Source organism: Corylus avellana, chromosome 3 (genome assembly GCF_965113065.1).
Source record: "Corylus avellana chromosome 3, dhCorAvel1.hap1.2, whole genome shotgun sequence".
Taxonomy (NCBI): domain Eukaryota; kingdom Viridiplantae; phylum Streptophyta; class Magnoliopsida; order Fagales; family Betulaceae; genus Corylus; species Corylus avellana.
This window is the reverse complement of record NC_142492.1, coordinates 26170658-26181980: the sequence shown is the minus strand read 5'-3', so window position 1 is coordinate 26181980 and position 11323 is coordinate 26170658. Positions and strand designations below refer to the sequence as shown.

At 35.6% G+C, this 11323-nt stretch overlaps 2 protein-coding genes across 4 annotated transcripts; one reads left to right on the top strand and one right to left on the bottom strand.

Moving 5' to 3' along the window:
- The first annotated feature begins 1837 nt into the window (after positions 1-1837).
- Positions 1838-7387, top strand: LOC132174636 (vacuolar protein sorting-associated protein 25). Of its 2 annotated transcripts, none has more exons than XM_059586267.2 (7): positions 1838-1934; positions 2963-3065; positions 4880-5019; positions 6398-6451; positions 6562-6650; positions 6750-6825; positions 7110-7387. In XM_059586267.2, the coding sequence occupies exons 2-7, from the start codon at positions 3007-3009 to the stop codon at positions 7229-7231; spliced, it is 540 nt and encodes a 179-aa protein (XP_059442250.2). In that variant the 5' UTR covers positions 1838-1934; positions 2963-3006; the 3' UTR covers positions 7232-7387. The 2 variants fall into 2 exon arrangements, with proteins under 2 accessions (XP_059442250.2, XP_059442249.2); XM_059586266.2 differs by having other exon boundaries at positions 6559-6650.
- A 305-nt stretch (positions 7388-7692) lies between these two features.
- Positions 7693-11130, bottom strand: LOC132174637 (protein AE7). Of its 2 annotated transcripts, none has more exons than XM_088514558.1 (6): positions 11027-11130; positions 10620-10752; positions 9506-9611; positions 9297-9396; positions 8243-8288; positions 7693-7980 (listed from the first exon to the last, which is right to left on the bottom strand). In XM_088514558.1, the coding sequence occupies exons 2-6, from the start codon at positions 10744-10746 to the stop codon at positions 7880-7882; spliced, it is 480 nt and encodes a 159-aa protein (XP_088370684.1). In that variant the 5' UTR covers positions 10747-10752; positions 11027-11130; the 3' UTR covers positions 7693-7879. The 2 variants fall into 2 exon arrangements, with proteins under 2 accessions (XP_088370684.1, XP_088370683.1); XM_088514557.1 differs by lacking the exon at positions 11027-11130 and adding an exon at positions 10897-11003.
- Positions 11131-11323: the final 193 nt, after the last annotated feature.

Genomic DNA, 11323 nt, shown 5'->3' with positions numbered 1-11323 from the left:
TTATTAAAACAAAAAAAAATCAATGATTTAGTAGGTTAATAATACAAATCCTCATTTTTCTTAGAGTGATATCTAATAGCCTGAGTAATCACAATTATGAAAAATGATGAAAAATAGCATTAAATTACAATATTATCTATAAACAATAATCAATACTAAAAATAAAACTAATACAAATAAGAAATGTAGCTATGCCTCCCCTTCATTGCCTGATGGTCAAAAGTGAAAAAGTCAATGGATTGTGTTTCATGCGCAGGAAAGTCAAGCAAAGCCCACTAATTAACACTAATTATGTGCTTTATTAACAACTTTGAACTTTTCACTCATGGTAGGTACGGTAGGGTGGAGCTACAGCTACCCATTTCCCTCTCTCACAAGTATGTGATACTCTAGGGATGAAAATGTTAGCGGTTAGCGGCTAAAACCGCCAATTGCAACCACCTAGGCAGTTAACCACCCGATTAGCTGTTAACCGCATCCAGAAACCGCTAACCGCTTTTTTTTTTCACCAAAATACACAAAATTGAGCATGCAACCAAATGCCCCTCCTTTCTTTCACCAAAATATACAAAATTGCAAATCGCCCTATTGAGCACCCGAAATGTCCGAGGGAAAAATCGGTGCACACCACGTTAGTCTCCGTTCTTAGACCAACGAGCACAAGGTGGGAAAGGGGAGAGAAGATCGATTTCAGTATAAGGGCCAAAGAATATAGCCGAGATCAGAGACGACGAGGCGAGGACGGTTCCAAACCGAGAGAGCGACGAGAGACAGCGAGCGACGAGTGACAGCGTGTGCGTGAGAGGCAGAGGCTGAGTGTCGAGTGGTTTAGAAGATAGATTTAGGGTTAGAGAAGGAGATGAATATATAGAAGTGTAAAACTACGTCGTTTTACCTTAAGTAATATATATATATATATATATATATATATATATATATATATATATATATAAGACCGTAAGCAAAAGTGGCTAGCGGTTAGTGTGATTATCGACTAGAAGGCAATTAATAAAACTGCATTTTCACCCCTATGTGATACTAACAAAGTTTTTGTTGTCAAATCAGGATGGCAAAATTTTCATATAGGGTTGTTAAGGGTGTTATTATATAAGCGGGTTTGGTATTGTCATGTTAGTTGTACAATTTTAACTATTTATTTAAATGTTGGTAACATTCATGTCCGTTCCTGTTGCCTCAACCCACCTCCTTTATTTTTGCTTGACGATGCTAGTTATCTCGTTTTCTCCTCCTTCTCCATCAAATGGGTGGCTTGTGCGGCCCCTATAGATAGGTGGCTTGCACGGTCACCTTCACAAAGACCCACGGCCGGCCAACAATCACCAACAATTCATTTTGGGGGTGACGTACTTGAGATGGGTGGGCATTGATGTAAATAATTTAGTGGCTGATGTAATATGTTATATGGGCATGTTTGGCAAAGGCCATGAACCTTTTTATTGCGGCATAAATTTAGTGATACGAGAAAAAATATAAGAATGTTTAGTATGGAAAAGTGAAAAAAAATTTATTTTGTAGTAATTTTTTTTATTTAAATAATAGTAAAAAGTGATTAATGCGATATAAAAAGTAAAAATATTGAGAAGTTGAATTTTTTTTTTTTTTTGAAGAAAAGTACGAAGTCATTGAAGTCTTTTTCTCTATAGTAAAATTGATAGTCTTGAAGGGAACACTTCTGGCCTTGTAAAAGGCTCTTTTGCGTTTGATAAGAGACCTATCTGGGCTGCAAATTTATGGGTTCCATGGGCTTCAAATTGGGCCCAATGTTCGGAACCGTAAAATATTCTTACATTTTCCTTCTCTTCGGTCACCCAAACGGACTTCCTTCCGAACTTGATCAACTGAACGTTCCAAAAAACCAAGCTCAGACTCGATCAATCAAAAGCGCTCTTACCCTCTCCGCCTTGAATCCTCAGGTATCATTCACTTTCAAGGCTCACTGATCCTTCTTATTCTCATTTTAAATTTTTGATTTTTTTTTTTTTCATTCTGTGTGTGACATAATTGGTTTAAAAGAAAACCCAGAAAAAACTAACAAAAAAACCCCATAAGGAGGAGAGAAAAGTGACATAAATGCTAATGAAATCGAAAGAGAATGGAAACTTAAATGAATTGATATAATAAGGCTTGGGTGAGTTGCAATTTGCCCTTTTTTTTCCCATATAAGATTTTGATGTTGAAATTATGATTTGTTGCATTTTCCAGCTCAAATAATTTTTTGGTACAAGTTATTTTCTTTTTGGTAGATTCCATGGGCCATGGGAGAAAAGAAGGCTTTGGTTTATGTATATAAGTATATTATTGGGTCTATGTGCATTGGAAACTTTTCTTTGTTTTAAGAGTTACTTGATTAGCATTTTTGTTTAAGTCAACGCCAATATAATCCAAAAATGTAGGTAAAGGTGCTAGATATGAACTTGGTGGTCTACATCCACACTGCATTGGCACTACAGAAAGCAAATATAATGCACCTACTATTTTCTCTGTTAATGTACCATTTTCTTTGGATAGTAAGTTGCACACACACCCCGTGGTGTTGAAGCTAAAACTTCATCCTAGGATGCATAATTTGAACTAGAGCTCATTGGTTTTAATGTACCAACTTTTTACAGTTAACATATGTAGCTACGTTTTATTTATTTTTTTTAAATAGTGATTCCATAGATTGATAATCCATGATTTCAAAAGATTACCAAGCAGCTGTTAATGGCAATCTTAGTTGTTGCTAAAGCATAGGAAAAATTGAGTTAGGAAAAGAAGCATCGTGCTTGTATTTTTAAAATTTGATTGTCCCACCATTAATGCAATAATGGATCTGAAGGTTAAAACAAGGAATGGGAGTTTGAGAAACTAAAAATGGTTGCCGGTCTTATTTTCTGAGATAGGTTATCTATCTTTCCTTGATGCTAAAACTTTGGTCCTCTTTTAATTTCTTCAATTACAGAGATGCTATTATAGGTCTCTTTTTGTAGAGGAAGCTCCATAGAGATGCAGAAATTGGGTGATTTCAAGCTACCTCACTTCTTCAATTACCCACCATACTTCACGTAATCTTCAGTTTCTCTACAATTTTCTTTTTTGGTTTTTATTCTGTTCTGACTTTCTGTATTGAATTTTGACAATTTAATATAAATTGCTGTTTTTTTTTAATCATTATGTCAATATAAGTTGTTTGGCCCTTATTGAATCTCAATCTCCTATTTTTCTTTTCTTATTGATTTGCACACTATTTTAACAATAAAAAAATCCATTGTAATGCGGAAGTGTTTGACCTTTTTCTTCGCTGCAATTCAGCACGGAAAAGGGGACTCTTGTATTTGAAAATTTCCTTGCCTTTTTTTTTGAGTCCTGGACTGCACCAGGCTCGTTAATAGTTTAGTTTGCCACTTGATGTGCCTTAAATGTACAGTAAATGGTGGATACCAAAGCCAAAGTCCCAAAGCAAGTTGAAAGTCAAAGCTCCTCATCTTCACTTATTCATCAGACCTTTGAAAGATGATTTGGAACATTAATGCTGCATCCAGTTAAATCATTTTTATGTAAAGTTTGTAGGAATGCTCAGTGAAAAGCAATCTGTTCAACAAGAACCATTAGAGACTCTTTATGCCCAATTTGCAAGCAAGAGCCACAGACAATATAATTCCCACTATTATCGGTCCATGGACAAGAATTGTTTGGAGTGGATCTTCTCTGCAATTTGTGATAGAGAGGAAGCATCTAACTTGAATTGAAAGAGTGGTTGCTTCAGAAACCCTTCTTGGCAAAAGGAGTTGGTAAGCAAGAAATGGAAATGCTTTTGATAAGATGCACCAACCCAGGGTGGGCTACTGCTAAAGCTAATGCCCTTGAATCTGAATATCTCTGCTAGTTTTCTTTGCTCCTAGGGACAGGGTAAAAGTTTATGCATGGTGCTTTTCTTGCTGATATTGGAGTGGAAGCTACTGGAATTATAGTTTGAGACCTTATGGGAAAACTCGTTGCAGGATCAGCTTACAAATTCTACTCTAGTTCAGCTTTGAAGGTTGAAGTTTTGGCCACACATGTGACCATGTGCGACAGTGCGAAGCAGTTTATCTTCTTGAGTCTTTGACTAACATAGGAGTAATTTTTAAAACAGTGACGAACTTATGGGGGCCTTAAACATTTTTATCATATCCATCAGAGATAAGCACATTGTATGGACATAAAGGAGGTGCTGCCATCTTTAGCTCCTTCCAAATTTGCAAAAGCAAATTATTCCACTGACAAATTGGCTCATTGGGTTGCTGTCATGGCGTCAAAGCATTTATTTCCTAAATATGAGGTTTCTTGTACTCCTATAGAGCTGGCTGAGCTCTTAGTTGTTTGCATCCCTCTTCTGATGTTCATTAGTTCCTTTTTTTGCCTTTTCTTTTGTCCTCTTGTGGAGTTCAGATCCCAAAAGGCAAAAAATTGAATGTGCCTCGATAAAAACTTGGCACCTATTTGCTGGGCCATCACAATTGTAGGAAACAGTCATACAGTTGATGTGGCATAGAACATGCCCACTTACTATAGCGATATAACGCCTTGACCCTTGGCTCAGGTGTTAAAGAGGTGTTGTGGTAGGGTAAGGGTAGGTTTTTGTGTTTGAATTGTAATGAAAATAAAATGGAAGGAAAAATATTCTATTTAAATGTAATGTTTCATTGAAAGGTATGTAGATTATAGTTTATGGATATTTATTCTCTTTCATTGTAAATACTTTTCTTTTTCTTTTTTTCTTGTGGTCTTTCCCATTTTCGTTTTTGATTCTAACACATATCTTCTCAACTTTGCCTTATTCTTATTTTTCATTTGGAGCATTGTGATTTAGAACATGACTTTGGTGTATGTTTTTCAGTTTGCAGCCAGTAAGGGACACCCGTGAGAAGCAGGTACAACTTTGGAAGGAACTCATTCTTGATTACTGTAGAACACAAAAAATATTTGTGATTGGACTGGAAGAAGATTTTCCACTATTTTCAAATGCTGTGATTGAAAGTAAGTTCATCATTCTTGTTACTTTCTAATTTGGTCATTGAAGTTTGGGGTTGAGTCCTAAAACTGTTTGACATACTTGTATCAGTGCCACTAAGCTTTGCTATTGTGCATGACCTCTGTAAGCAGTGTAAAGGAAAGAGTTGGTATGTATTTTGCTATTGTAATTGCAAGAATTATCACAACTTAGGGAAAACGCTAGTTACATTTGTGCTATTGCCCCACAATGACTAGTCAAAGTTACAATTAGAACTCCTTGAAATCCCTTATAAAGTTTAGTTTCACCTAGTAAGGAATCAATGTGGGACTTAGCACCTATGTAATACACCCACCCAATATAAGACATAACTTTTTCAAGGAGTCACCATCCCCCACTAAAATCCCTAACGTCTTTGTCAAGGCTCACGTCATGTTGTAGTGCTCCAATGCCATGTGGTGTCACTAGCTAGGTTGATTCCAATACCATTTCTCACAATTAAAGAAAAACACTAAGCACATCTACATTATTACCTCAAAATGACTAGTCAAAGTTACAATTGGAACTTATTGAGATCACGTATAAACCCAGTCTCACATAGTAAAGAACCAGTATGGAACTTAGCAGCCATGCAATACCTTAGAAACTTGTCCTTGTCTTCATACACTATGGAAATGATGCAAGTCCAAACTCAATGTTTTTCAAGAGAGTCCTTTCTTGATGAAGTAATGATTCATGTCTTTCGTGTCTTGGGAGTACTCTATTTCCTGGGATGTCATAAGAATGCCCTTCCTTCTAGGGGACTTGTTAGTAATAGTAGTAGGAGGATCTGGAGGATCGGGTTCAATTATATCATTGCATCAGTATTACCAAAGAAGCGCAATGCCTCTATAAAAGCGCCAATGTTGGTGGTCTAGAATATTGGAAGGTTAGAGCAGACAGTTCTTATCCATTTTGGAGCTTTCTTCTCGACTCTTTTTTCCCCAACTTGCAATCTTAACAAGTTATTGAAAGGTATTCCAAATTGAAGATAAAATCAAATTGGATGATGAGCAGCCATAAAAGAGACATTTTTGCACACCGTGATCCTTACAGACTTTGTTTCCTTCAATTCTCCAAGGGATTCTATCCTATCAGATGGATTAAGATGCTCAAGCTAGCTTTAGGCATTATATTGGTTGTCAGGGGAGATAAGATGGAGGAGAAAAACTGATGGTTGTTGACAGCAAAGTTGTAGTTGATTATTTAACCTTACTATCAACAGATGCAGCAATCTGCTTGCCTGAGTTTTGGCTTTTAACAGACTAATCTTCAAATGAGTACCTGTATTGAGATTTTTCTGCAGTATGTTTTACATGCCTTTTTCGTTGGATATATCTTTAGTGTTCTACTGTGATATTGTAGGATCTCTTACTCATGAAGCCAGGGAAGCATTCCTCTCAGCATTAGTTTCTGAAGGTTTGATATGGTCTCAATCGCTTCTTTTGTTTTTTCTTTTCCTTAAAAGCCTGTGCCACAGCATTTATAATTGCATAGGTTGTTGATTAGTTGCCATTCTGATGTAGCAGGACGTGCAGAATGGTTGGATAAAGGCCATAGGAAATGTCTAATTCTGTGGCACCGCATACAGGATTGGGCTGACATTATTTTACATTTTGTGAGTTAGAAGTGTGATTTTGAGAATAAAATTTCACATTTATAGTTAGTAATTACTTATCAATTCGTTTGATTGAAATCTTCTTGCATATTTGATTAGGTTAAAGATAATGGGTTAGAGGACAGCGTTATAACAGTTGAGGAAATGCGTTCAGGGATTGAATGTCGAGGAACAGGTAAAATTTGATCGTATATAGCGTCTAGACGAAGTAATTTTGTAAATGATACCAGAAACTCAACTCTTTCATGATTATATTTTAAAATGGGGGAGGGTTTTTTGGGGAAAGTGAGGGAGAAAATCTTGTTCTATTTTTCTAAAAGGGATTTTCCATGTGGAAGAATATGAAAAAGTGAGAAAGGAAGATGTTTTCCTTCATATTGGGCTTATGGTTGTGTATAAATTTTGCATGAAAGTTATACACTTTATGTCTAAAATCTCTCTCCACATCTGTTAATTCAGAGCTTCAAGGGATTGACCGTACAATATTAATGCGAGCTTTGAAACTACTAGAACAAAAGGGGAAGCTTGCTATATTCAAGGGAACTTCGGCTGATGATGAAGGCGTCAAATTCTCCATGTAACCCATTCACTTGGTTCCTTTCATATGTTATCAAGCAATGCTGCCTGTTACTGCTGCTCTGGTAGAGTTTGGGCTCTTGTGAAGTGGCGAGGACTAGCTCGTAACATTTTGTTGTGTTTGAGTTTAATCTTGTTAAAGAATATATGATTGAATTGAATTTGTTGTGTTTAATTTGTGTGTCGAGTTTTATAAGTTGTGTAAAAAATTATCGATTTTTTTGTCATATGTTAAGTTTGAGTTGTGTTGAGACATAAATATAAGATTATATAGGTCAGTTATAATTTTATTCATTTAATTAAACATGTCATATCCCTCAATTCTAATCCGCTAATTTCATATTAGGTTTGCAGATCATGTACCGACATTTCCCACCTAAGTATCAGTTTGAATTAATACAATTTCACTCATGATGTTGCACACCTTTAATATCCCCTATAATAATATTAATAATAAAAGATACTATTGGTATACAATGTTGTCACATTTCTAAGTTGCCAGAAAACTCTATGAATCAATATAATCAGCTACATTACAAGACTTGATAAAAATTCACAAGACATTCAAATTATATCTATCTCAGATTATACAACATAAACGGCCAAAAATGCAAGTATGAGATGGGGAAAGAAAATCGTATGCTAGCCATGGTTCAACCAAAAGATGGAGCCAGGCATTCATCAACCATATCCACGAGATTTGGGTTCTCCAGTGCTGCTGCCACCCGTTCTTTATCATTCAGTTGTTTGTTAACTGCAACATAAAACAGAAATATGAAGGAATATGAAAATCAGGTCATAATTTTTATGAGATTGTTCATTGATTGAGAATATGAGAAAATGTTAAAAGGTTTTGGCGACATTTGAAAAATACGTCATTTCCTCATCATCATTGAGGTTGCTTATTTCAATGATGCTTCCAGAAGACTTGCATTTTTTTTCTTTTTCTTTCAAGCACTAACAAAATTCGTTAATCACAAAAATGAATGAGAGAGAGAGAGAGAGAGAGAGAGTACCTGCAGCTTCAGATGCATGAGATCCAGGGGCTACCCTTATATCAATCTAACCAAAATTAAGAAAGAGATGTAAGAAAGGAGGTACAACTTGTACACATCATAGGAGCTACCAAGCACAGCTCAAATTCCATATAAACGAAAAAAGTAACAGAGCCATGGATTACAAAAATCATGTTCCAATCGAAACCATAAAGTGGCAATTACAAATAAGCAGATAGTAACGGGACAGAATAAGCATCTTACAGCCTAAAAAGGTGAAACCTCCCCGCCATCACGGACTTTTTTATGCACGATTCATTGCATTTTAACTATGCAGTAGCTGAGTGGTTTGTAATTCTATACAGGAATCCATCAAGTACGTATGGTTCTTCGGATCTAACCAACATTAGTTATGGTGGTAAGCATATGCCTCCTAGGTGGGGTAGGCAGGAAAATACAAAGCTGCCTATTGATCTCAGTCCATCTGATAGATATAGGGAATATTAATGAATGAGGGTGTCCATTATCATTAGTAACAGAAACACTGATTTGTCCTAAATTGGTTCTTGAGGTGATTGTGACATTCTGTGCATGCACCCCTTGGCCATAAACTTCTTTCTACCTAGGAGGCCATTAATGCATTCAGGCAAAGATTAAAAATAAAAAAATAAAAAAGGCAACAACCATAGACACATTCCATCGATCTTATGCATTAATCAGCCTGTTTAGAACAGTGTAGAAAATAATAACAAAATAAATTATTTGGTCCTACATGAAGCATACAACTCTAAAATAGTGAACGAGTCCCCTACAAGTGAGAGGATTCTGTTATCAAGTCACACCAAATTTCTACAGTGAGCCTCCTATAATCTCTAATGTGCTAATGCTGTATCATTTATTGAGCTGAAAGCCTGTTTTCTGAATCCTACATGTCAACATACAATAACGTAATGAATTCTAAAATTAACATGAAAAAGTAGTTGTAAAGTCCGAATATTCGATAATATGTTTCACCTATATGATGAATGAACAACATCATCAACAAAGCTGATAATAAGGAAATAAAAGTTGATACCTTGTAACGAGAGGGCAAGCTCCTCAAAAGTTTCACTCGCAAGCAAAGCCCAATAATTGTTGCCATACTACAATGTTCAACTGTGGGAGTAAATGTGACCCTGAAGCGAAGCATCATTATCGATCGTGGATAAAAGTTTCATTTTACTCATGTTAGAATAAGAGAACACAATTACATGAATAAGAATGAGACAGAAGAGCTGTGTGTACCTAACATAACTTTGCTTGTCATCTACTTCGATTGCATCTTCTGTTATAACTTTGAGCTCCTCCAAAGAGTATGGGTGCTCCGGGTCTTTTATATCTCTTATATGATTTAAGAATGTTAAGAAAAAACTAGAAAAATAAAAACTTCAGAGTGTAACTGCCTACATAAGCAGGTGCATAACATAACTTTTAGGTTCTTTTCCATATAACAAAGGGGAAATGAATAATTAACTTCAAACACATCTTAGAAGTATGATGTTGCAAAGAAAAAGGAACATAAACATAATATTTAATAAGTTTAACAATAAACCAAAGGACTTACACTTCATACGTAATAGATCAAGCATACAATATTACAACATTTAGGTGATGATGAAGCAATATTGCATTAATTCGTTAAGACAAAAAAGATACATGTAACTAAAATCAAATCACAGATTTAACACATATATGCCTAGAAAAAAACTGTTTCATTTATTCGCAGAAATTTTGAAGTTCCGTAAATGCACCCTGAAGCTAATACAGAACCAAATGAATTCCATATCCATTTCATTGCATTTTTATGTCAAAAGTAGATGAAGTAAACCAAACTTTTTTTTTTATAAGTAATCGAAAAAGCGTAAATCGCCTCAGGTATACAAAAAGTATACAATAGAAAACACCTAGCTAACTAGAAGAGGAAAAAAAGAAAGAAGAAAAACATGATAGCTAAGCTCTAAAGGAAAAACAAAAGTAGCAGGCCAAAGATAAAGAGTATAAGAGAAGAAAAAAAAACTCAAACTCCTCTACCATCCTCTCGCGGTACTGAAACCTCCAAAGGCACCACAAGAGGCAAGGAAGCACCAACAGCAACTCAACTACTCAGCTTGGCATAACCCTCCCAAAACAGCCCAAAGCGACTGAAAAGAAATTCCATATGGTACAAGCAACCCCAGAAAGAAAGTAAACATGATGAGCGCAAAACAACTTGAAAGCAATAAAAAACAATGTCTCCAATCCAATCCCAATTCCCAAAACCCAGTTCCATCCTGCAAAAACGCAACCTTAAGATGTGAACACATAATATGCCTAATTGAAAACCAACCAAAAAAAAAACACAATTCAAGGGAAAGGATATCAAAAACTTCTGGTTGGTCAATGGGTTCCACGGCGTACTCATCCGCATAATCACTGGGCGCGCTTCGAGCTCGACGCTCTTTCTTCTCGTACACGGTTGGGTTCGCATTTATTAATTCAGAAACCATGTCTACCTACAAAAATATAAAATAAAATATATGAATGATTCATTCAGTGAACTTGCTTCTCATTGGGAGAAAATTGGATATTAAAAAGAAACAAATTAAATTGCAAAAATAGAATTCAATTTCTAAATATATGATACTAAAATTACGTACCCAGAAATTCCAGAGACAAAAGTTGTTAACTTTAAGGTAAGCCCAATTAAGGCTTTCAGAGGAAAAGAAAAGGGTTTCTTTCCCTAACAAAAATAAACAAAGAAGAAGATAGAAAGAGAACAAAACTAACCGCTTTGATTGTTCTTCCTCGTCTGGGAGAGTGCCCTGTTTCTCTGTGTCCCTGTCGGTCGGGGGAGCCTTTGTATTATTTATTTTAACACGTGGCCTTCACTGATTTAAAAATGGGGGTGAGCCGCTCTCCCTCTTTTTGAGGTTTCCTTCTTGATAAGTTTAAAGAGAAACTAAAAAAGAAAAACTTTTTAAGTTCTTGTTTGGAAGGCAGAATGCATTTTTCATTAAAAAAAAATGAATAATTATTATTGAGAATAAAAGAGAATGAAATGGAATAACTATTCATATTCTTTAG